Below are 22,043 nucleotides of genomic sequence, written 5' to 3' on the forward strand. Positions count from 1 at the left end.
GAATGGGATCATAGAATATTGCTTTTTGAAGCAAACTGTCAGGATATTGCACTTTAGAATGTAAACGTTGTTTATTTTGACAAATGTTACTAGAAATCTTCATTTTAAATAAAGTGGATATTGAAATACTGATTTTCTAACAAGTATTAGCACAATAAGTGTCATTCTTCCCTCGATGTAATCAGTCACACAAGATGTGATCAAAAGTTTCTCGGCTCTGTAAATAACTTTAAAAAGTTTGGCTCATCTCCTCTTCAGTGTCACCTTCTTTGGCAGCCTTGTACTCTTCTGAAAAAGGCTAGGAACTGGATTAAACTTAAATTTAAGTTATGATTACAAAATAATTTCATCTACTTTCTCTGTAGAGCTCTTTGTTTTTTTTTTATTGTGCTATAATTCAAACGCACTCTGTTCCTTTACAGTTTGTAGTTTTTGCTTAGTTGACTAAAACAGAGCTTCTCTTTACCAAGATCCATACATGAAAAGAGATGAAGAGAAACCCTGGATTGCTCAGGGTCTGTCACCTGGTCCACTTTCAGCACTATGACACATTTTAGAACATAAATCTCCTCCCAACATGTTTTTAAGTTCAGTAAATTAATGTTTAAACTACAGTATTGACCATAATAGTTGTGATTATGATTGTTGCTTTAATCGAGTGCTTGCTCTGTTGATTGAACTTTGTGCGCTTGATTTGCTCCCCTGTATCAAACATCAAGCCTTCAGCTTTCATTTGGGGAAGAGGGTGAAGCCAAATCTGGGTTGGGAGAGAAAAATAAACCAAAATGCAAAATGAAATAAGAGGAATGATGAGGAACATGCTGCAAGCATGCCCCTCTTTAGAGCTAAAAGGAACATGGGAGGACAGCCTAGTAGGGGAGATAGGTTGGCCTTTGACGTTAACTTTGATTGTTTTTGTCCTTTCCTTTTAGTTATTGGTCCTTGCAGTTCTTGGGCATATGAGGATCAGTGAGGATTCGGCACATTGCAGCTCATATCTTTGTTACAATGCTCAGCACTGAGCAACGCAGGTCTCAGATGTGCCATCATTTAGCTGTGGCTGCTCATCCTACTCAGACTGTTGGCTTTGCAGTAACGCCTCCAGATAAACCACGCATGCACTGGTGGGACGAGCGTCTCTTAGGGGTCATTATATGCTCCTGTTAGCAATGTCATTTTAGTCCAACAAATTAGAATGTGCACAGTCTCCCAGACAAGCCATTTACACAGCCCAGTTGAGCCCTAACACGGTGAATCATCTGCAGGCTCCAGTCGGAGCTGGCTGCTCAGCTCTGGTTAAAAAATAAACACACACTTTTCCAATTTTTCTTCCCCCAATCCTCTTGTTTTGCTCCAAGTTGTCACAGTAGTCACCAGAGAAACAGATTTGGCTGTTGCAAAGCCTGTGTCTTTTTCCAGCTGTCGGAAGAAATGGTAATGGATTTGCAATACTGAATTATGACCAGCCTCTGGAGGCTTTTGTTTTCTCTTTTTCTTGATAACTTAAACTAAGATAAGTAAGTAAATACATTTTATTTCTCCCAATAGTTTGTAAATTCTTCATTATAGCTGTAAAAACTTTAAACGCAGCCTATAACAGTGTAGCTTAATAAAATAAAACATGACCAAAATGAGCTCAATAAGGAAAAATTTACACAAAGGAAAGGTGCTCAGTTAAATGGAAGCTCAAAAAGTACATTTTTAAAAACACAGAAGAATCCCCTGTAAAAACTGAATGTAAAACGGGAAGAAAAAATTAATAGGAAAAAACAGATTAACTTATTAAACTTGTAATAAATTATTATAAAGAAACAAAGAACTTCATTTATACCAAAAGTTGGGAAGTTACCGTGTTTCAGCAGCCAATAAATCCAAGCACTCATTTGTATTATTAAAAAAATTACACTAAATAAGGAGCTCAGATTTAAAAAAAAAAAAAAAAAAAAAAAAGAAGAGCTCGATAAATCAGACTCCATATTATTTTGCGGACGCCTCACATTCCCCATGATGATTGCGGGAAGACCTCCAAATCTACTGTTTTCTATGTAGCTTCTCCGGTCTTACAGGCCTTGCTCCAGGCAGTAAAACTGTCAGTGCAATCAGCTGGTGAAGATTCTCTGTTGGCAAGAGAGTAATATGAAGAAAAACTACTAGAAGGCTTGTAAAAATTGATTTTACAAGACCCGTGAATCAAAAAAAAGTAGCCAAATCAACTTCACATGAATCGCACTGAGTAAGAATCAAGGCTATCAGTTAATAAAACCATTAAAATAAATACAAAACAGTAACAATGGAAACTGCATCTCAGTATGGTACCAGGAAAAAATGCAATGTAAAAATTTGAATGTAATACAATAAAAGAGAGTAAAAGAAACTCAATAAATTCAGCAAAGCATGATAAACATGTTACATATAGAATATTTTAACCATGTCTACAGTATGTGATAACAGAGTTTGTGTGTTTCTGCAGGCATGGTACCCATGCAGCAACAGCAGCAGCAGCAACAGCAGGGCTTCCCCATGGTTCCTGTCATGCAGCCTAACATGCAGGGCATGATGGGAATGAACTTTGGAGGCCAGATGCCCCCAGGTGCCATCCCTATGCAGGTCAGCGCTATTTCTTATATGTTGTGCTTGGTTCTGTGTTTGCATATGTTTTTTGGGAGGCGGGGGTCAAATTAATATTTCCCTGAGGATTTATTTATGTATTTATTTATTCTCTTGTAGTATTTTGAGTGAACTTGCTAATTTGGCTGCATTTGGTGCATACATAGTAGTGAAACACTGCTGTATTGATTTAACTGATTTCACTCATGTGGAAGGCTGGCTTTACAGCTCCTCTTGAACTCATTTGCTTCCATGTTAATCTCTCCACAAACAGTTTTAAACACCAGCACATTAACAGGAATTTATTGTTGCCTGGTGATGTTTAACAAGACTTTAATCCATTAACATTTTGCTTTCCCTTGGTTAAAGCATTTGATAATCACACGAGCGGAGCAGGAATGCTAAATAGTTTGTTGCATGTTTTTTTGGGGGGGTGGGGGTCTAACAGGGTGGAATGGCGATTGGGATGCAGACCCCTGGGATGCAGTTCTTGGGTCAGCCACAGTTTATGGGTATGAGACCAGCAGGACCCCAGTACACGGCTGACATGCAGAAACAGATGGCTGAAGAGCACCAGTAAGTCATCTTTACACCTCCATTATAATTCCTCTTTGTGTAGATCAAGTTTAAGTAAGCAGCTAGCTTAAAAAACAGTGCAGTGGAAAATAAACTTCCCTTTAACACATTCAAATTTTCTGTCAACTTCAGTTTCTGGTTACTTCTTATACTTTTTAATAGAGCCTTAGTGTCCAAATTAGGTAATTTTTCCCCCAAATACACTGAAAGATCTGAGTTTACCATCTGAGAGCATTCTGCTACTTTTTAGGACGTATAATCCCCCAAACCCTAACCCACTAACCCTGTAAAGCCTCTTGGATTAGCTGGAAAATTCATTATCACAAAGCTGACAACATAAAGTTAGGTGATTTTTAAAGCTCTTGAAAAATGGACTTCTTCCACATCTTCTCACAGCACAGCAGCACTCCAAACATCTTAAAGAATATGGATACTGGGTTGGGTTTTAATCATGTGTTGTTGCTTATTTTACTGGAGTAAAGTGTCTAAATGCTTCTTTGAGCACTGCAAAAGAAACCACACTTTTCCCTGCACTTTAATTTACTTATTTATTTTTTGATTTCTAAATGTTTAGATTTGTGTGACTGTACACTTGAGAGATTGATGCATCTTCAAATGCGATGTCTGCACGTTACATTTAAAGGAACCAAGTGAATCCTTGTTTTATGTCTCACAAGTACTATTTTAGCCCCAAACTGTAGATTGTGCGGTCACTGTTGGTCCTCAGTGGATGAGTCCTAATAACCTAGATGGTCCCGTTGACAAGTTGACATTTGTGGTTTTAAATGAAATGTCACAAAAACTCTTGGTTGGACTGCCATGACATTTGGTTCACAGATTCATGTACCCGTCATGATGACTTGTAATCAGTTGATGAACTTTGCATTAAAGGCCATCAGGGCACAGTTTAAATTTGTCCAAACACCTGTAAAGCTGATGACATTCCCAGCTGCCTCAGCTGTACTGTATGTAGTGCTAATTAGTGCATGTGAGTGTGTGAAGGAGAAGAAGAATATGAAGCAAGAGAGTAGTAGAGAGAGGAGGGGGGCAACCGGGGGGGAGCAGCAGTCAAACATGCAAATAGTCTTGTCTCACTAAAATAAATACACAATACAGGATATTAACATGTTAATACCAAATAAAAATCAGCATGTTGGCTTCATCTTTATACATTCAAATAAATTCATTTTCAATTCAATTTTATTTATAGTCGTGTCAAAAAGTGGTTGCTCCCTTTCTGATGTCCTTTTTTTTTTTTTTTGGATACTTAAATGTTTCAGATCATCAAACAAATTGAAATATAAAGATCATGCACGTAAACACAAAATGCAGTCTCTAAATGAAGGTGTTTATTATTAAAGGGAGAAAAAATCCAGACCTCCATGGCCATGTGTGAAAAAATTATTACCCCCTAAACCTTATAACTGGTTGGGCCAGCGTTAATAGCAACAACTGCAATCAAGCATTTGCGATAACTGGCAGTGAGTCTTTTACAGCCCTGTGAAAGAATTTTGACCCACTCATCTTTGCAGACTTGCTGTAATTCAGCCCCATTGGAGGGTTTTCAAGCATGAACCGCCTTTTTAAGGTCAAGCCACAGCATCGGATAAGAGAGCTTATCACAGTTAATTCATGATTTAACAAGGCAGTGGCAGTCACTTTTTCTGACAGAGCTGTAGGGTTTGGTTGTTTTCCCCTTAATAATAAACACCTTCATTTAGAAGCTGCATTTTATGTTTACTTGCGTGATCTTTATCGAATATTTAAATTTGTTTGATAATCTGAAAGATTTAAGACAAAAATTTGGAATTCAGGAAGGGGGGCAAGGACTTTTTCACACGACTGTATGTAGCGCCAAATCACAGCAACATTGATCTCATTTTTGTTGTCAGGAAAAAACGTGCAATATGTCAGGTTGGCCTTTATTGCTTATCTTAATGGAGCACTGTGTCCAAGTACAGCCTCACAGACCACACGGCTAATGTGTCTTGTGGATTTTGATCCTTTTAAGATTATTTTCCAGAACAAAAACTAACACACTGAATCAGTTTAAGCACCAGGGCTGCTGCTCTTAGCTGACCCCTGATCTGATAGCTTTCTGGTCCTCTTCTCCATTAACATAAATAAATCATTATTATTTTTTTATAGATCCTCCTTCTCTTTTTTAGTAAGTTGTTTTATTTTCATCATTTTCTGTCAGTTAAATCTGCCCATTGTATCTCAATACTAAAATATAAAAATGACACAGTTTTCACAATTTTGCCTCTGTACACCATCGCAATAACTCAAGAGACGATTAAAGTGTATAAAGTGAAGAGTTTCGGCTTTACTTCAAGGCCGTTGCTTAGGAATTTAAATATTATTTGTGCTATTTTTTTAAGAGCATAAATTTGTAATTATAGGTTTGGATTTGCGTTTCCCTTCTTTCTCCTCTCAGGCAAAAATGCAGAGAAATACTTAATCCACAAGTTTATATGTAAAATGGTTAAAGTGATAAAATGTAAGTCTAGCTATAATAAGATAAGTAAACCGCAGAATGAACCGAATGAACTGAGAAATGTTGAAATGTTTTTACAAACTTCCATCAGACAACACGAACCTTCAGCTGCCGTTTTAACAAGCTTCCTTTGCGCTCATCCTTCTTAAGAGTCATATGTATTATGCTGTACTCTTCTTGCCCTTTAGAAAACGTCTGGAGCAGCAGCAGAAAATGCTGGAGGAAGACAGGAAAAGAAGACAATTTGAGGAGCAGAAACAGAAGCTGAGGCTGCTCAGCAGTGTCAAACCCAAGGTGAGCCTCTCTCCACATCTCGTTCTGCTTGTTTTTCCTGGCATGTCCACTGCTCGTTTTACTGACCCTCTGGACTCTCGATACCCAATTGTGCTGCGCTCAGACGGGGGAGAAGAGCCGCGATGACGCCTTGGAGGCAATCAAAGGCAACCTGGACGGTTTCAGCAGAGATGCAAAGATGCACCCCACTCCATCATCTCAGACCCAGAAGCCAGGTACCTTAGCACTTGGAGTTAAAAGTGTTTTCTGCTAAAGCTTCTTGCTTTAAAAAAAACCTTATAATAACTGAGTGATTGCTGGTTCACCAGACCACTGTATAATATTCTTTACTTAACTCACCCCTGTGTATTTGAGGAAATTTTGGAGATGCATTTAACAAACACACCGCATCTTGGGCAGTGCTTCCCGACCTTTCTAAACTATGAAACCTAGCAGTATTAACTTGCTGCTCCATGTTGCCAGTTTGAGATCTGTTCAAGGACACTTTTGAGTATAAGTTTCATTTCTGTAATACTATAACCTGCATCAATCATCTCAAGGCTCCTTATAGATTTATCAGTTTCTCCTGGGTGCAGACTTCTGCTTCAGCTGTTGGAATCTGTACAAATGTTGCGGTTTTGAAAGTGAATTATCAGAAATCCATCTAAACGACATGTAGTAAATCTGAATATAAGTTAAGTGTTCTTCAGTTTGCAGATCTACAATTTCTGCTCTTGCACAAAAAGTCATTATCTCACTCTTGCACTGTGCAGCTCCGAAATCATCTTCCATTGTAGTGTGTTTGTCATGTGCTGTGCCATCATCATTATTTCTTCATTTTTGCAGACTCATCGCCATCACACCCGTCTGTCACTGCTCCCTCCCTTCCCCCAGCTATGTCTGAGGATAATGATGACTTTAGTGACTTTCAGGGCCCCGTCGATACCCCCACGTCGTTCCCTTTGCCCCCCTCCTCATCCTCTTCCTCCTTCACCACCACTCCCTCCAGCTTTGGGTTCTCCTCTCAGGCCCAGCCTTCATCCTCTGCCCCCAACATAGGTTTCTCTGAGGACGATGACGAGTTTAGTGACTTTGTTCAGGGACCTGTAAACACTTTCCCTTCTGCCAACTTCCACCTCTCCTCTCAGTCGCAAGTCCAATCGACTTTTCCACCCTCACAATCCCTCCCCTCTTCTGTGTCCATTCACACTGACACCCAACACTCTGCTGTCAGCACCAGCACCCAGTCTGCATTTCAAGGTAACTCTTCTCTTGCTTTGTTCACACCTCCCCCTCCCATCCCTCTAATTTGCCCCTTTTTCCACCTAGTTTGGAGGAATTTTTTACATTAGTGATTCTTTTATCACTGATGCTGAATGCTTTTACTGGTAACCCTGGATGATGGGTTCGTTTTGACCTGCATTAATGTGTGAGAGCATGCATCTAGCTAGACCAGCAGATGACCTCAGTACTCAACACTAAAGGGTAAACAAGGATGCATAATAAATAAGGAATACTGTTGAAAATGACTGTTTCTCAGTAGGTTTTTCCCCATGCAGTAGTTGCGTTTCCTTTTGATAGTGAATTTATGATTTGTGCACTGGTAGAGGACTGTCATGTCATTTGTCATTTGCCCTGTAATCTCTGGGATGAGCAGCTGCTCTGTGACAGCTTTCAGTCTCAGACTGTGAATGACAGGGTGCAGAGATCACCTTCTGTCCAGAGCAATTCAGCAACCCTCCGTCCAGTGTCATCCTTGATTCTCTGAGACATCTCTGACCTAATTGTTTAGCATCTGGAATAAGCAGATTAGATGGCTGATGGATAGATTGCCTCTGATATTAAGAGACCTGAGGAATTTACCTTGCAGTGTCTTTGTTGAAATTCAGTCAGGTAACATTTCTGTTTAGGGGGCTGTTTACAAATGATCTCATTTGCTTTTTTTTAATCTTATTTCCAACAAATAACACTAAATAATATCTGATACTTGGCTTCTTACGCAATTTCTAAAGAAAGGTTTGGTTAAAAAGAAGAATATATTGGTACCCCTTGAGAAAGGCTGTACTTTGGGTAATAATGGTTAAAGTGCCTGCTGTTATCAGCTCAAGAAAAAGATCTGTCACTGAATTTGTTAGTGTGCTTTTGTATGTGGGATTTTGTGTGGTTTTTGGGCAAATCTCCTTAAAGCTTCTTAAAGAAGCCCTGTGGAGTTCTCTAGAGGAACAAAAGTTACATTTCTGTTCAGTCTTAGTCACCAGAAACTGTCCTTAATTCTTAGAAGACATGCTGATTGAATTCCTGCTTTCTAAAACATTTGCAAAGACTAATTGAATTTAAATGTTAAAATCAGTATTCAAAATTGTGCAGGCATGTTTTCCCCTGCCTTTGTTGGTGTATTGCTGCACATTTTGGCATGTTACTGCAGCTTGTTATAAGTGCAGTAGGGAATCATGTGTGCATGCATGCATTCATCATACCCATTCTGAGTGTGCATGTGAGAACACATTGACAAACAAAGTTGGCCCAGATATTAGTTAGTTGATGTTGGATTGCACTGGGTTGCAAATAGTTAAGTTCAGTTAATGCCTGTTAAGTAGTTATGTGTCCTGCCACCTGCATGATCTACCCAACGGCTCCCATACCTAAAGCACAGTAGTGGTTTAGTAGTGCGAATGCTTTTGAGGTGGACTATTTCCTGCCGTATGCTACATGCAGAAAAGGAAAACTGTGGAAAGTATTCCAAAATTGTCAGCTGTTTATGTTTGAAAACAGCTACAGGAAAGGAGCACAATAATGCTACAAGACGCCTGAACCATGATTAGCAACCTTTTATAACTGCTACTGACTGCTTCAGTCTTATCTTGCATATCAGATCTCAAACACAAATCTTTAAGTTATAACATAAATCTACTAAAGCATCCCTAATTTCATTTGCAAATTGAGCCTATAAATAGATGCGTTAAGTGTGCATTGTTGCTAGTATGTGTTAAAGAAGCTTGTTCCTCATCCACCCCTCTAGGCCCATCCCTGGAAGAGAAGCTGTTCTCCTCCTGTGATCTCACAGCTGATAAGACTGCGCAGGTTAGCTTTAAGTCCAAGCAGAGTTTGGCTGAAATGACTCCTAGAGCTAAAGTTTCAGCCCAGTTTCAGCCCAGTACTAAAGCGAGGAACTGGGCCGCGGCCACCGAGGACTTGAGCTCTGTCTTCGTCACAGAAAAGCCACCAGAGGCCCCGGTACCAGCGCCCAAACTCCCCCCATCAGCTGCTGGCACATCTCCTCAAACCAGTAGTGACAGTGGTGAGAGAAGTACCCGTTCACTGGACTTCATAGCTGCTGCTTCTCTCTTGCTTTGCAGCATTAACAAACAATCAGGGTGGTAGTTCTCTTTCTGTCCTTGAGAAATATTTTCATTCTTTCTAACCCTGACAAAATAATTGTATCCCTCTTCTGGCAGTTTAATCTCCTCTATCTCTTTGGGTTATAATTGATTTATGCTAGATCCTGGACTGGGCATCCTACTGTTGTAGCCTGCGTGCTGTTAAATGAAATCAAGTTGATGTTTTCTTCGCTGCTGAGGTGACGATGTCTTTGAGGTGCCCTTCCTTGTGTCTCTCCATCGTCTCCTAAATCTCTGCTCCTATTTCTTCCTGCTTTATACCTCTGTCTTGTTAGCGGGGCTCTCTTATGTCACTGCTCCCTGCACAGACTGTGGAAATGGACTGTGTCTGTCAAGGTCCTTGGGTGATACCTGCTGACTAAATAAGCCGCCGTCTGTTCACTCACTGTGTAACACCCTCTCAGAGAACGACCTCTGGCGCATGCTGACTGCTTTGGTTTAACAGGGATGCGCATGGATTGGCAGGTGCCACTGGGGCCCAACATAATCCAAGGCTGATTGTGCATGCTACTCTGCTACTCCTTTGTGCTGTTATTTGTTTGTCTGTGTCCGTGTCCTCCGCGTCATCAGGGGAAATATTGCGGCTCATCACGGGGACCAGGGGAGATTTGTAATAAGATTCATTTAACTGCTCAAGACTGATGGAAGTATTATGTGCAAAGTGGGTGTCTGAGTAAACACCTGCCTTGCAGACAGTGTCAGGGACTCGAAATGAGCCATAGCAGTTTACTGAAATGTCTGGTTGTCTGTTTTCTAGAAAAGAATAATTTAGGTCAATGTCAGCAGTTAAATTATATTTTTAGTTAGTTTTTCTTACAAGGCAATTGCCTCTCTCCTCTCTCCTTGAAGCTGGAAATGACTCACAGACTGATTTATAGATGTCTGATGTGGCAGGGCGTTTGTGATTCAGTGCAGGGGAGCGTTACATCTGCACCGAGCCTTCCAGACATCAGGTGTATAATTTTGTCGAGTTCGATATGAGCAGGGCTCAGCTGCCAAGAGACTTGGCAGATCGTAAGCCTGGACAAGACTTTTGCTTCAACAGCTAATTGTGTGTCTGTGTGTGTGTGTGTATGTGTGCTTGTGCTTCTGACAGCAGGTGTTGGTGTGTATCCACAACAAGAGCACATTCAGACCATGCTGCCCGCCTGGGTTTACAACGACAGCCTCGTCCCAGGTAAACGTTTACTCTCAAAAACATCCAGTTTAATGTTCAGACGACGATATTCAACATCGCTGTGTGTTTTGCGGAAAGAAATGACACGAATTGCAAAAATGTTTTGTTTTTCTTTTCCCAGAAATGTTCAAGAAGGTTCTTGAAATCACCATGACTCCGGCAGGGATAGACACAGCCAAACTCTACCCGATATTAATGTCATCAGGTCTTCCCAGGGAAGCACTCGGGCAAATCTGGGCATCAGCCAACCGCACAACACCTGGCATGCTGACCAAGGAGGAACTTTACACTGTACTTGCACTAATTGGGGTGGCGCAGGTAATCACTGAAGTCAAAACAAATTATCCACTTAGAACAACTCCACTAATCATCTCCCACAGCTTCCGCAGAGCCTCGCCATAAACTCCTCACTGAAATTAGCTGGGCTTAGTTCAAAACGGAGAGAAAAGAAGCGGTGCTGTGACTCAGCCCGCGGCCTGTGAAGCGTTATAAGTCCAATATATGGCTGAGTCCCCATCAACCAAGTTTGGCAGGAGGCTTCTTATCACTCTCAGCCCGGGCCTGTCACCACCACCCCTGGGAGGATGCAAATCTTCAGGCAGCTCACGAAACACTGCATGCCTCCGCTTCCATGCGAGGAATAATAAGACACCTTTGGTGATGTAAATCTTCAAGAAGCTTAAAACACAAGCAAAACAAGGTGCATTCTCTTGTGAGGTGGAAGAAAGTTTGAGTCTGCTGGTGACATCTGTTCAAAAGGATTGTGTTGAATAATTTATATATAAACGTTAGTCCTTGGCCACGTTCAGTGAATACAGAAGGGCTTTAAATTATATAGGTTCACAATGATCCGTGTGCCCTGATACCTTTCGTGATTTAACGCATTAACCCCCCCCCAAAGAAAGAAAAAAATGCAGCCAAATGAAACTTTGAAACATCTTACAGGCTTTGTTTTGTATTTGTCATTGTCAACAGTCCTCATGGAAAGACTCAAACTGACTCCGTTACTCTCACTCACTTCTTCACCTTATCTGTGGCTTTCAACCTGAGGCTTTTTTGCAGTCACAGATACATAACTCCATTTTTTAAAAAGTTAAGGTAGATTCCAAAAACTCTGGGCATCACTGCTTTGACAAACATTGCACACAAAGCGTTTGTTGAAGACTGCTTTGATTATATTTGCAGCTGCAGGACAAAGATTTCATCATGTTTTAATATGCTTTTGCACAACAGCTGAGCTCAGGGGGACCTGCTTTGCTTGAATATTGTTTGTCGTGTCCTTACTTTCAGAGTGGCCTCCCGGCAATGAACGTGGAAATCCTCGGCCAATTTCCTTCTCCTCCCGTGCCGAACCTGCCGGCTCTGGCTATGGCCATGGCCCCTGTCATGCCTCAGCACCAGCAGCCCATGATGACCCAGCCCCCGGTCTCCATGGCCATGCCCACAGCAGCCCCGCCACCAGTCATGCCTATGACACCGGCAGCACCGGCTCAGCCACCCACAAACACAAATTTCATTGCCAGTTTCCCTCCAGCACAGGTATCACAGGTATGCTCAGTTTCTTATTTTCCTGCTGTCGATCACCTCACTCACTTCACTCTCCAACATGATGTTTGCGTAGGGAACCAAAGCCGATGACGATGACTTCCAGGACTTCCAGGAAGCTCCAAAGGCAGGAGGAGACCAAGCTTTCTCTGACTTTCAGGGGGAATCGGGAGGAAGCTTCCCTACTACCATTGCACCACAGCACCAAAACAGGTACAGGCTTGTTGATGAAGACAGTGAGTCTGCCTTTTTTTCCAGGCTTGTATAATTAGGAGCATTTTAAGAGCTTATGTGACCCTAATTATAAGCTACATTAAATAAGATTGGGTATTTCTTATTCTAGCTCTCTCTCCTTTTGCTCTCTGTGCTGTAAATATTTGCAGAGATGAGCATCAAATATTCAGCCCTAGATGATTATTTATAGCTGACTCATCCTGCATAATATTTGTACTTCTCATTGTCTGTCTTACAGTCAGAGGCACTGTTTCAATATCTTGTAATAACCTCCTCTGAATAGGAATGAGTTTGGGTCATCTACTAATGAATTCATTTCAGTGGACAGTAGATAAGCTTGTTTCTTTATATTACTTCTTTCCGAGCCTTTCTGGAGCAACCGTGCCTTCAGTGAGAGGAAGCTGAAAGGCAATTATCCACTGAAAGACAAAGAGAAAGCAGAATTAAAGTATCTGAAATCTAAGTGGCATAGGCGTTTTATGATTCTCTCCTATTTCGCAACTGAAAAAATCCAGTCCTGACGGTTTCATCAATGTAACAAGAATTCCCCGCAGACTGAGATTGCTTTCTAATTAAATGAGAGGCTGAACAGCTCATATTGGGCTGCCAGCCTGAACTGGCATCCATAACTTACTGTCGGATGTCTTACAGAAAAAGCGCTTTGAGGAAACTAATATTCACTGAGTTTAACAATTTCCCTAAGCCCCTGATTTGTCTGTTTTAGCATATGATCAGGCATAATGGTCATCATATTTCTTGCTTTTGGCCTGTATTAAAGCATCCTTCACTTTCAGGAATAGTTTGGCATTTTGGGATTATGCTGGTTAGTTTTCTGTTGTGTTGAGAAGACTGAAGCCACTTTCTTGGACTGGCTCTTTCATCAGTTGACTGAAGTCTGTCAGCAGCAGCTCTTAAGCTCGCAAATAAACCAGTCTGTGCAAAAAACTGAGGTGTAAAAATATGTTTTGGGTTTCAGTGGTTGATCATGCATCTCAGGTTGGACTGTTAACGTCCTGGAGTCTTCAGTGGGTGCAGGACAGCACAAACCCTCTAAATTAAATTAAATATAAAGTGGTAATTAACATGTATCAAAGGGGCTGGAAGGTGTTCACGTCTCACGCTAAACAAAACTATCTCGCTACTGAATAGCCTGAATATTAAGAGACAGTAAAAGAAGTATTATCAAAATCTTTTTTTAGACCTAAATCAATATAGGATTTTTAAGACCAGTACCAATATTTGGCAATTTTTAAAAACTGGTATATCACTATATTTTTTTAATATAACAGAGCTATTTAAAAGTAATGTTCCTCTAGTGTTACAACAGGCCACGGATTACTTATTTACACTCTGCTTGGATCAGCTGCTTGTTCTTTGAGGCATTCTAAACATGTGCTGCTAACACGCAGTCCAGTACATTTTGTCCGAATTAGTAAAACAAGATATAAATACTTTTGTTGGTGAGCTGGATGTGAGACAGTGGGCGTGTATTTTTATTCCTAAGCAGAGCTACCTTCTGCCTGTTCAGTGGCCTTAATGGATGAAAGGACACCAAGAGCTTGTAACAAAAGAAAAAAAAAAGAAGCTGTTTCTCTCCAAATTGTGAACCCAGGGCAAACGTTCAGCTCAGGCAGCTTATAGGGATTAAACTTTACCTTTGAACTTCGCCCATCATGATGTCTGACGATTCGCTTTTGTGTCCCTGCAGCACGCCTGCCTTGCTGACTCCAGTGTCTGGTTCCTCCTCCGCCTCCGTTACATCTTCTGATAAGTACGCCGTGTTCAAGCAGCTGTCTGTGGATCAGCCTGCAGAGCCTACACCCCCTGCCTCAGGTACGTTGGATACCTCATGTAATAGTGTTAGTCCTCTTGGGGGTACATACTGGGACCAAAACATAAAGTCAGTCAGAGAAGGAAACAATATTATCATCACAGCAGCATGGGGAACAGCACGTTCCGTTCCTTCCTGTGTAGATAACTGGCAAGGATTCATTAAAAGCAGAAAGTGATAACATGACATTTCCAGGTATTTCATCATGTCGAGCCCTTTTATTACATCTAAAATACGAAATTGATCCCTGAAGGTTAAAGCAGCTTACATAAGGACACGTTCAGTTCACAAACTAAGTTTTGGCCCTTGAACGATACAGGGAGAGTAAATTTCTTTCATATTGCTCTTTATAGTTACCGATTCTTCTTTATTTGCTCTGATCCAGATATTGGAGACAAATACAGTGTATTCAGACAACTCGAACAACCCGCGGAGAAGAAATCAGTCGGTAAGAGACCCACACATCTCGATCTCTCTGTGGAAAAAAAACAACACACGTTCACCTAATGTACATATTAGCACATCCTTGCTTTTTGACCTCTTTAGGCAGTGACGTAGAGAACTAAGAGATGAACTTTATGAACATCACATCATCCCCAGGAAACAAATGGTTTCTTTTTATGTTCTCTAATTAAACTGTGTATTATAACTTGGACAAAGCTGTCAGGTCACCACACTACCACAGAGCCATGTTTACACTGTGTCTTGTATTGCAAGCCTGCAGCGTTGATACCCACTGTGTTTCCCATCCCTGTTTCATTAGAACAGTTTCCGATGGGGACACCTCTTACAACTCCAGTAAGTCATGCTTTGCAGTGACCTTTCTTTGGCATTGTCAGGCTCCATCTCCTTAATGAGCCCATTAGTTATCGCTCTTCCACCGTACACCAGCGGTGTGAACAGATTCTCTATTTCAGCATGCATACGTTACTCCACAGGATTAACAACTGCTGAAAACTTGAGAATTTATTCTGACTTTTTTCTGTGTGGTTTTTGTAAAAAAGAGGCAAAAGTTTTCCCACTGCTATAAATACCCATCACAGTTATCTGCAGAAAATGATAATAGTTTGTTCTAGCTTTTTTACTTTTAGCTAACAACTTCATCAGGATTCTGTAGATGTAATATTGTTTCCTGATAACAAGTCATATCTGTCTTTTTTCTAAGCTGTTTTGTCATAAATAGCATTTTCTGTCAGGTTCAGACTCTCTCATCAGAAAACTTCAGACATTTGCATAAAAGTCTGTGATAAACACAGCCACTAAACTCAGGTGTAAACTATCATTGCCTAAAGATATTTGATGCTATAAAATATAAACCTAAAATACAGAAATTACACTGGAAACCATTTGGCCTCGTCTACTTCCCTGGAAGATATTGGATATTGTAGACAAAAATGACGTGTTGGATGGTAATTTTTGCAGAATGACTATAATCAACAGTTCCTTGCGTGGTAGTGTCGATGTACATGCACCGTTTCTCATTAGTTTGGGGTCATTTGAAAGAAAAGCACATTTGTTTTTAGTAAAGTAAAGTTGATTGAGGATTCATTTTGTAGAAATTCCATTAAAAGTTATATGATGTAGGAAGTATTACTTTTTTTAATTATATATTTAATGAAAAGAAGTGTGCATTTCTTTAAAAAAAAACCCAGCCCTAAACTTTTGAGTGATAGTGTATGGAGAGCTTTTTGTGCAGTGATGTATGATCTTCTTTGCACACTGCAGCCCAAAGTTCACCAGTGGAGCAAAGGAGTAACTAATGCACCATTCCTCTCTCTTTTAGGATTGTAAAATAACTGAATGGTAGCTGTTGCAGCTGAGACCTTTTGGCCCCTTTATATCTCTCTGTTGTTTTTTTACTAATCTTAAATTCTTCTCTTTGGTTTACAGGAGAAGGATTTGCAGATTTCAAGTCTGTCGGCACAGTCGATGATGGCTTCACAGACTTTAAAACAGCCGACAGCGTCTCTCCACTAGACCCTCCAGATCAAGCCAAGCTCTTTCAACCTTCCTTCCCCTCTGCTTTTCCAAACTCTCAGTCACTACAGCAGCTTCCCCAGCAACAGCCAGCAGTGTCTCTTTCTCAGCCCAAAAATCCTCTCAATATGGCTGACCTGGACCTTTTCTCTTCTATAGCGCCCTCTGTTCCTGCCCCCACTGAGACAAAACCCAGCACATTCCCTTCTGTGTCTGTGCCCCCCTCTCTTGTCCTCCTGCCAGGTGGAGTAAAACCTCCGGGAGGAGGGGCAGATGAGTTTGGGGATTTTGCCCTCTTTGGCTCCTCTTCTGACTCCACTCAAGCTTCAGCCGCAGGAGGAGCTGCCTCAGCACCTCAGGATGACTTTGCAGACTTCATGGCATTTGGCAGCTCTGGTGGAGAGCCTAAAGGCGAGAGCAGCGCGGGTGTTCAAGGGGAAACCTCCACACAGCAGCGGTCTCAGCAGAGCTCTGACAAATACGACATATTCAAACAACTTTCTCTGGAAGGAGGCCTCGCCTACGATGACACCAAGGAGAGCGGCGCCGGCTCCTTCTCGTCACTCAAGAGCGACAACGACGACTTTGCCGAATTTCAGTCCTCGAAGTTCTGCACAGCACTCGGTGCTTCTGAAAAGACTCTGGGTGACAAGGTGGCCGTGTTCAAACAGGCCAAGGAAGACTCTGCATCTGTAAAGTCCCTCGACCTCCCGTCCATCGGCGGGAGCAGCGTGGGAAAGGACGACTCTGAGGACGCGCTGTCAGTGCAGCTGGACATGAAGCTGTCGGACATGGGAGGAGACCTGAAGCACGTGATGTCAGACAGCTCTCTGGATTTGCCGGGTCTCTCTTCCCACCAGCCCCCTGCTACAGGTGAGGAACTTGTGCGTTTGCTCTGGTGAGGCTCCGTGCAGTGACACACAATATCGCTTTCAAGGCCAGCCAGCCTCTCCTTCTCAGTGACCCCTCCCCCAGACAAGGGGTCAAAGGGCAAATAATGAGGTCCTTGTTGAATTGAACATGCTCAATTGCTGAACACAAACATGAGTAACATATCAAATTAGATGCATCACAGCTTTCATTCTACATTTCATCGTTCATCTCATCATACTCTTTATTTATTACTTATTTATTTAAGTATTTATTTATTTAAATCTTTAGTTTCTTCCTCATTAGTTTTTTTTATCTCCACATTCCTCTTCCCGTATATTGTTATTGTAATGACAGGAAGGTCCTGGCCCATATCTCTATTTATTTACAAATGATGAGTGCCTGGTTTTGATGTGCTGGCAGTCATAGTTCACAGACGAGGTCCCCCAGCTGCTGCCTGCGCGACTCGGATAAGCCTCCTGTTTGATGTGTCCACACCGCGGCAGGCGGATGTCGCACTTCCTTTCAGTGTACCTTGTGTGTGTGTGTGTGTGTGTGTGTGTGTGTGTGTGTGTGTGTGTGTGTGTGTGTGTGTGTGTGTGTGTGTGTGTGTGTGTGTGTGTGTGTGTGTGTGTGTGTGTGTGTGTTGTTTTGGGCAATGCTAAGAGACGGAGCAGTTGAATACAGATGAGTACAGGAGGGCGTTTATCCTCTTGTTTATTCAAATCACAGGTTTTCGAACAATAGGCTGCAGCTTACCAAAGGCGTTATCCGTAAGCCATCATTTACCTTTTTAACTGATGTGTGCAAAAAGCACAGCAGATGACTTAATTTTGATTCGCTTGAAATAAAATGTTACCATTAATACGACGTTTTGCATGCAAAAACTGGAGACTATTTTCATATAGAGCAACAGTGATTTGTCACTATTAAAAATATTATAGGTGGATGTGAGGGCTTGAATGTGAGTGCATGCATTTGTCTCTTTATGCCTGTCAGTTATTGTATTACCCTGCAGTATTTTCACATTAACCACGGAGTATGTTTTGGATCAAATGGACGTCTAATTGTAAGATGTCTAAATAATAGCGTGTCTGCTTTTTCCTCCCCTACCTCACATCCATGAAAGTGGAGTTAAAGTTTACCTAAAGCTCGTCCTTTTATAAAAAGGGAAATCAATCTAGTGTCTGTTAATAATCGGGTAGTGTCCGTGTCCTTTTTTCCCCCCTCTCTTCACTGCTCATCATTTATTCATCAGGCATCTCGTCTTCCACATCATGCGTCGTGTTTCATGCAAAACATTTCAAACCATTCTTGCAGTGTAACATGAGATGGGTTGCATGTGTTCTCAGGTGAAGGCTCTGTAATTCAAACGTTTGCCAACTTTAAGGGAGCTTTCATTTTTATTTAAAAGCTCAAACAAAGCTTGAGAAGTTTGTACAAATTGACCAAATCTCCACCTGACAACAGTCGTGCAATCAGCTTCCAATATTTCGTCACATATCATTAATTATCATCACATGTGTCAACTTATTTCATCCAAGAAACTGATACTTTATCCTTGACTAGAAAAAGATGTAAACATCCCCATTGCCTTATTTCAGTTTCTGTGCAGTGGTCAGATTTTGGTTAAACCCAAACAGGCCCCTCCGCACGGAGAGCAAACAATCCAGTCCATGGAGCTGCAGTGAAACCGCTGATCGGGTAAAGACCTGCCCGCTTTAACATCGATACATTCCTGAGAAGCTTATACGCTACCGTGACGGCGGTTTCATTTCACCCTTATTTATCAGCTGTTCTCGGAGAGCTCTGGGACTAACCTGTCGTTAACGTGTAGCAGTCCGAGCAGTTTGAGCACCTCACCACGCTTTGCACTGTGTTTTTGGAAATGTATGTAAGCTTAAAGAGACAGTATTTCTTTTCTGAGGTTCCTTTTGAGTCGCAAGAGGAATCAAATTTTCTTTCTCGTAATTTTCTTTTCTTTTTTCAAAAAATCCGTTATCTGTGATATCGCAGCATGAATTTTTATCACGTGTGGCTCTACGGTCTGGCTCTTTGTGAGCATAATGAAGTTAGTATTACCCTTCCTGCCTTGCTTTTTGCTGCAGTGTGCCTGCCTTTTCAATTTGTGAAATTGACAAGAACGTAATACAAAATAACCATTTTATGCATAACAGTATTGCAAGTTGTTTTTATCAAGGGAGAAATGTGTACATGCAGATTTAATAGTGTATTTTTATTACAGGAATATGACCTCTTATTTTGAGACTATAGGAAGACTTCTCGATCTTGTTGTGATTTGCCAACTATGTAAATTAAATGTAGCCGACAGTATTTAGTAGAATCAGAGTATTTTTAGTTCAACGTGGATTCAAACATCAAAGTTTTTAGTAAATAATGATGTGTTATTAATCAAGGGGAATTAGTGCTCATCATCCTGCTTTGACAAACAATCACTGTAGCAAGAGGGGAAAAAAAGGATACTGTCTCTTTAAATCTGTTCCTGCATCTGTGATTGGATGTAATGGAAGCCCTTACTGGGATGCCAGGTGTAAGGATGGCCCTCTTTGTTTTCTGTAACCCTTTGAGGGCTTGAATGATATCGCTTCACATGTTTACATGCAGATTAATGCAGATATCCTGATCTCTTACCCTTATTTATTAAAGACTAAATATGTACAGATGGCAGCCTCCTTGCTGCTTCTAAAGTTTAGCTCCCTCCCTGTCAGTTTGTCCCCTCAGGTCCTCAAAGGGTTAATGCTTCCTGCCTTGTTCTTTGAATAATCTTTCAACCTGGCCTTTTCAAGTGTTCTGTATTCAAATCTTTTTTTTTTCTCCAAAAAAACAAAACAAAACAAAAAAATACACCTGTTGATTTACATCCTTATAGTAAAAGAAAGTTTGTCATCTTCCCAGAATTACTGATTCTAGTCTGTGAATGTGCCTTCTCATTCTGCTTCTATATCCTCGGATTATCTTTGTTTTACTTTCTCGCTGTTTGTTTTCTTCCTTTTCTCCTGACTCTGCATGCACTTGTATTCCAGATGACTGAAATTTAATTTTCAAAGTGTTAGTTTGACTAAACCTCTTGTAATGGTAGACCTCTTTCACAGTTCTTTGTGACCTCTCTCTCTCTCTCTCTCTCTCCCTCCCTACTCATGTTGTCGTAATAAATATTACTGTTGGTATTGCTGAAACGCGTACCGTCTTATTTCTCCTTTCCTTTCCTGTGAGGCGTAATGTGGTTGTAATGACACAAGGTTCACACCACTCGATCCTTGTCAATTTCACAAATTGCTTTTTGTGTCTGAGGGTTCTGTCATGCAAAATAGGAAGGCTTCAACAAGGTGGATTTATGTGTTTGCGAGTGTCTGAAGGAGACCTGAATGCTAAAGCGTTGACAAATGTGTGCAAGCTGCGCAGCTGTCAGTCAGTATCAGTCATAAAGAAAGTGATCAAAACACTTGTGAGAAACAGGGCAGACGCAGTGACAGGAAAGATCTTTTATTGATGTTGTTAGAGCGTCTGCCTCGAGACAAAAGCCTTCAGGTTGCATTTAATATAAAGAGATCAACTCTGATTATTGTTAGCCAAGCTGTTTGTCACCAGTGAAAGCAGCGAGTGTTGTCATATGGCCACGAGAAAAAAAAAGTTGCGTAAACATGACTCACCTCAGGCATAAAAACACCAAGGAATAATTTATTAAAGGGAAGATGTATTACGCTTTGTATTAATGTATTAATGCCTTGCATCATAGATGGTTGATACAAGGCCTTGTTGTCAGTTTCACAAATCTGCATTATAAAAACTGTTTGTGGGCCCTTTGGATTACCAGGATTTCTGCATTGATTAGTATTGTTTACATATAAAACAACATCTGATCGACATCAGTGTCACGGCTTTAGACAAACACAGTCTGGTTAAACGCACTCCCACAGACATGCACACAGAGCGCAGGCTGGAAAAAGTCATCCAATTTAAAAGAGGAGAAATTTCAAATCAGTTCTAGAAAACTGTTTAAGTTAATTGTTATTTTTGGGATTAGGGGGACACATCTCCTTACTTCACTGTAATCCTACAGTCACACTGAGGAAGACGCTAATTGGAGACCAGATTGATCATATAATAATCGTGTTATCTCCTTGCCTTTGAAGTGGTCGCTTCAAAGACAGGGATCAGGTCTACCGCCAGTCACAGTCAGTCGACATCTTCAAAACAACTTTGGCGCATCAAGATTGCAATAAGATCTGCCATCAGTTTGCCATGACATCTGTTTGCCATTGTTCTATTGTTCTTCTTCTACATAAACAGAGTTTCACATTAACTTTGGAGTTGAACCAGAACCTCACAGATTCGAAGCAGAAATTCCTCTGCAAATGTGATTTAAGTGTAAAATGTCAAGTAGTCAGTAACCTTGCTTTTATAATCAGAATGCAACCAGTTAAGTGCAAAAACACATGAGTCGTGCTCATTGGTGCACACCTACTCTGATTGCTCTGCGCTTATAAATTAGGTTTAGGAGCAGTGATCTGCAAATTTTCATCAGTCTGTCTGAGAGGGGTTGCAGTCAGATTGCCTGCCCTCTCACTAGGTGACCAGTTGGTTGAGTGTTGGTTTTACCTCCACAGATTGAGAGATATTTCCAGGATTGTGGCTTTCATCCCAGGACACTGGTTGTAAATGGATTTTCATTTCATTTAAGGTGCTCACAAGATTAAAACATGACAAAAAATGTCCTTCCCCAAAATGGTAGTCTAAATCCTCCTGTAAAAATAAAATGGGAATAAGGGAGTGTTTTCTAAGGGATCGTTTCATTTGATTTAAAGTAGTAGTGCAGATTAAGCCATTGTTCGTAAAGAAATATCTGTCTGTACTTTTTTAAAATCTCGTGAGCACCATGAAAACAAATATTAAAAAGATTTCGTTTAAAAAATAAAAAAAGGTTCCCGTATGCTACAGAGAACTAAATGGAGGTGAGAAAATATGTTCTGTTAATATTCTCAAGGGCTCTTTTCTCAAGACCAAACTACATTTAGAAGAAGCGACATCACTTAAAGC

General features: G+C 40.9%; 1 protein-coding gene across 14 annotated transcripts in view; it reads left to right on the forward strand.

Annotated features, from left to right (window-relative positions):
* Positions 1-22,043, forward strand: part of synrg (synergin, gamma) — a 42,561-nt gene that overhangs the window by 5,504 nt on the left and 15,014 nt on the right. For 3 of the 14 annotated variants that reach the window (XM_085380801.1, XM_085380804.1, XM_085380805.1), the window contains exons 3-15: positions 2,471-2,607; positions 3,056-3,183; positions 5,869-5,974; positions 6,078-6,189; positions 6,800-7,213; positions 8,973-9,251; positions 10,448-10,528; positions 10,650-10,846; positions 11,819-12,076; positions 12,150-12,286; positions 14,016-14,140; positions 14,524-14,586; positions 16,029-16,988. In XM_085380801.1, coding sequence (XP_085236927.1) covers positions 2,471-2,607; positions 3,056-3,183; positions 5,869-5,974; positions 6,078-6,189; positions 6,800-7,213; positions 8,973-9,251; positions 10,448-10,528; positions 10,650-10,846; positions 11,819-12,076; positions 12,150-12,286; positions 14,016-14,140; positions 14,524-14,586; positions 16,029-16,988 — 2,997 coding nt within the window. Of the gene's footprint in view, positions 1-932; positions 1,147-2,470; positions 2,608-3,055; positions 3,184-5,868; positions 5,975-6,077; positions 6,190-6,799; positions 7,214-8,972; positions 9,252-10,447; positions 10,529-10,649; positions 10,847-11,818; positions 12,077-12,149; positions 12,287-14,015; positions 14,141-14,523; positions 14,587-16,028; positions 16,989-22,043 lie in introns of all 14 variants that reach the window. The other 11 variants (XM_085380803.1, XM_085380809.1, XM_085380814.1 and 8 more) reach the window with 9 other exon arrangements.

The sequence above is a fragment of the Rhamphochromis longiceps genome, linkage group LG14, assembly GCF_057381845.1.
Source record: "Rhamphochromis longiceps isolate RC_006_pf linkage group LG14, R_longiceps_female_GT1.1, whole genome shotgun sequence".
Classification (NCBI taxonomy): domain Eukaryota; kingdom Metazoa; phylum Chordata; class Actinopteri; order Cichliformes; family Cichlidae; genus Rhamphochromis; species Rhamphochromis longiceps.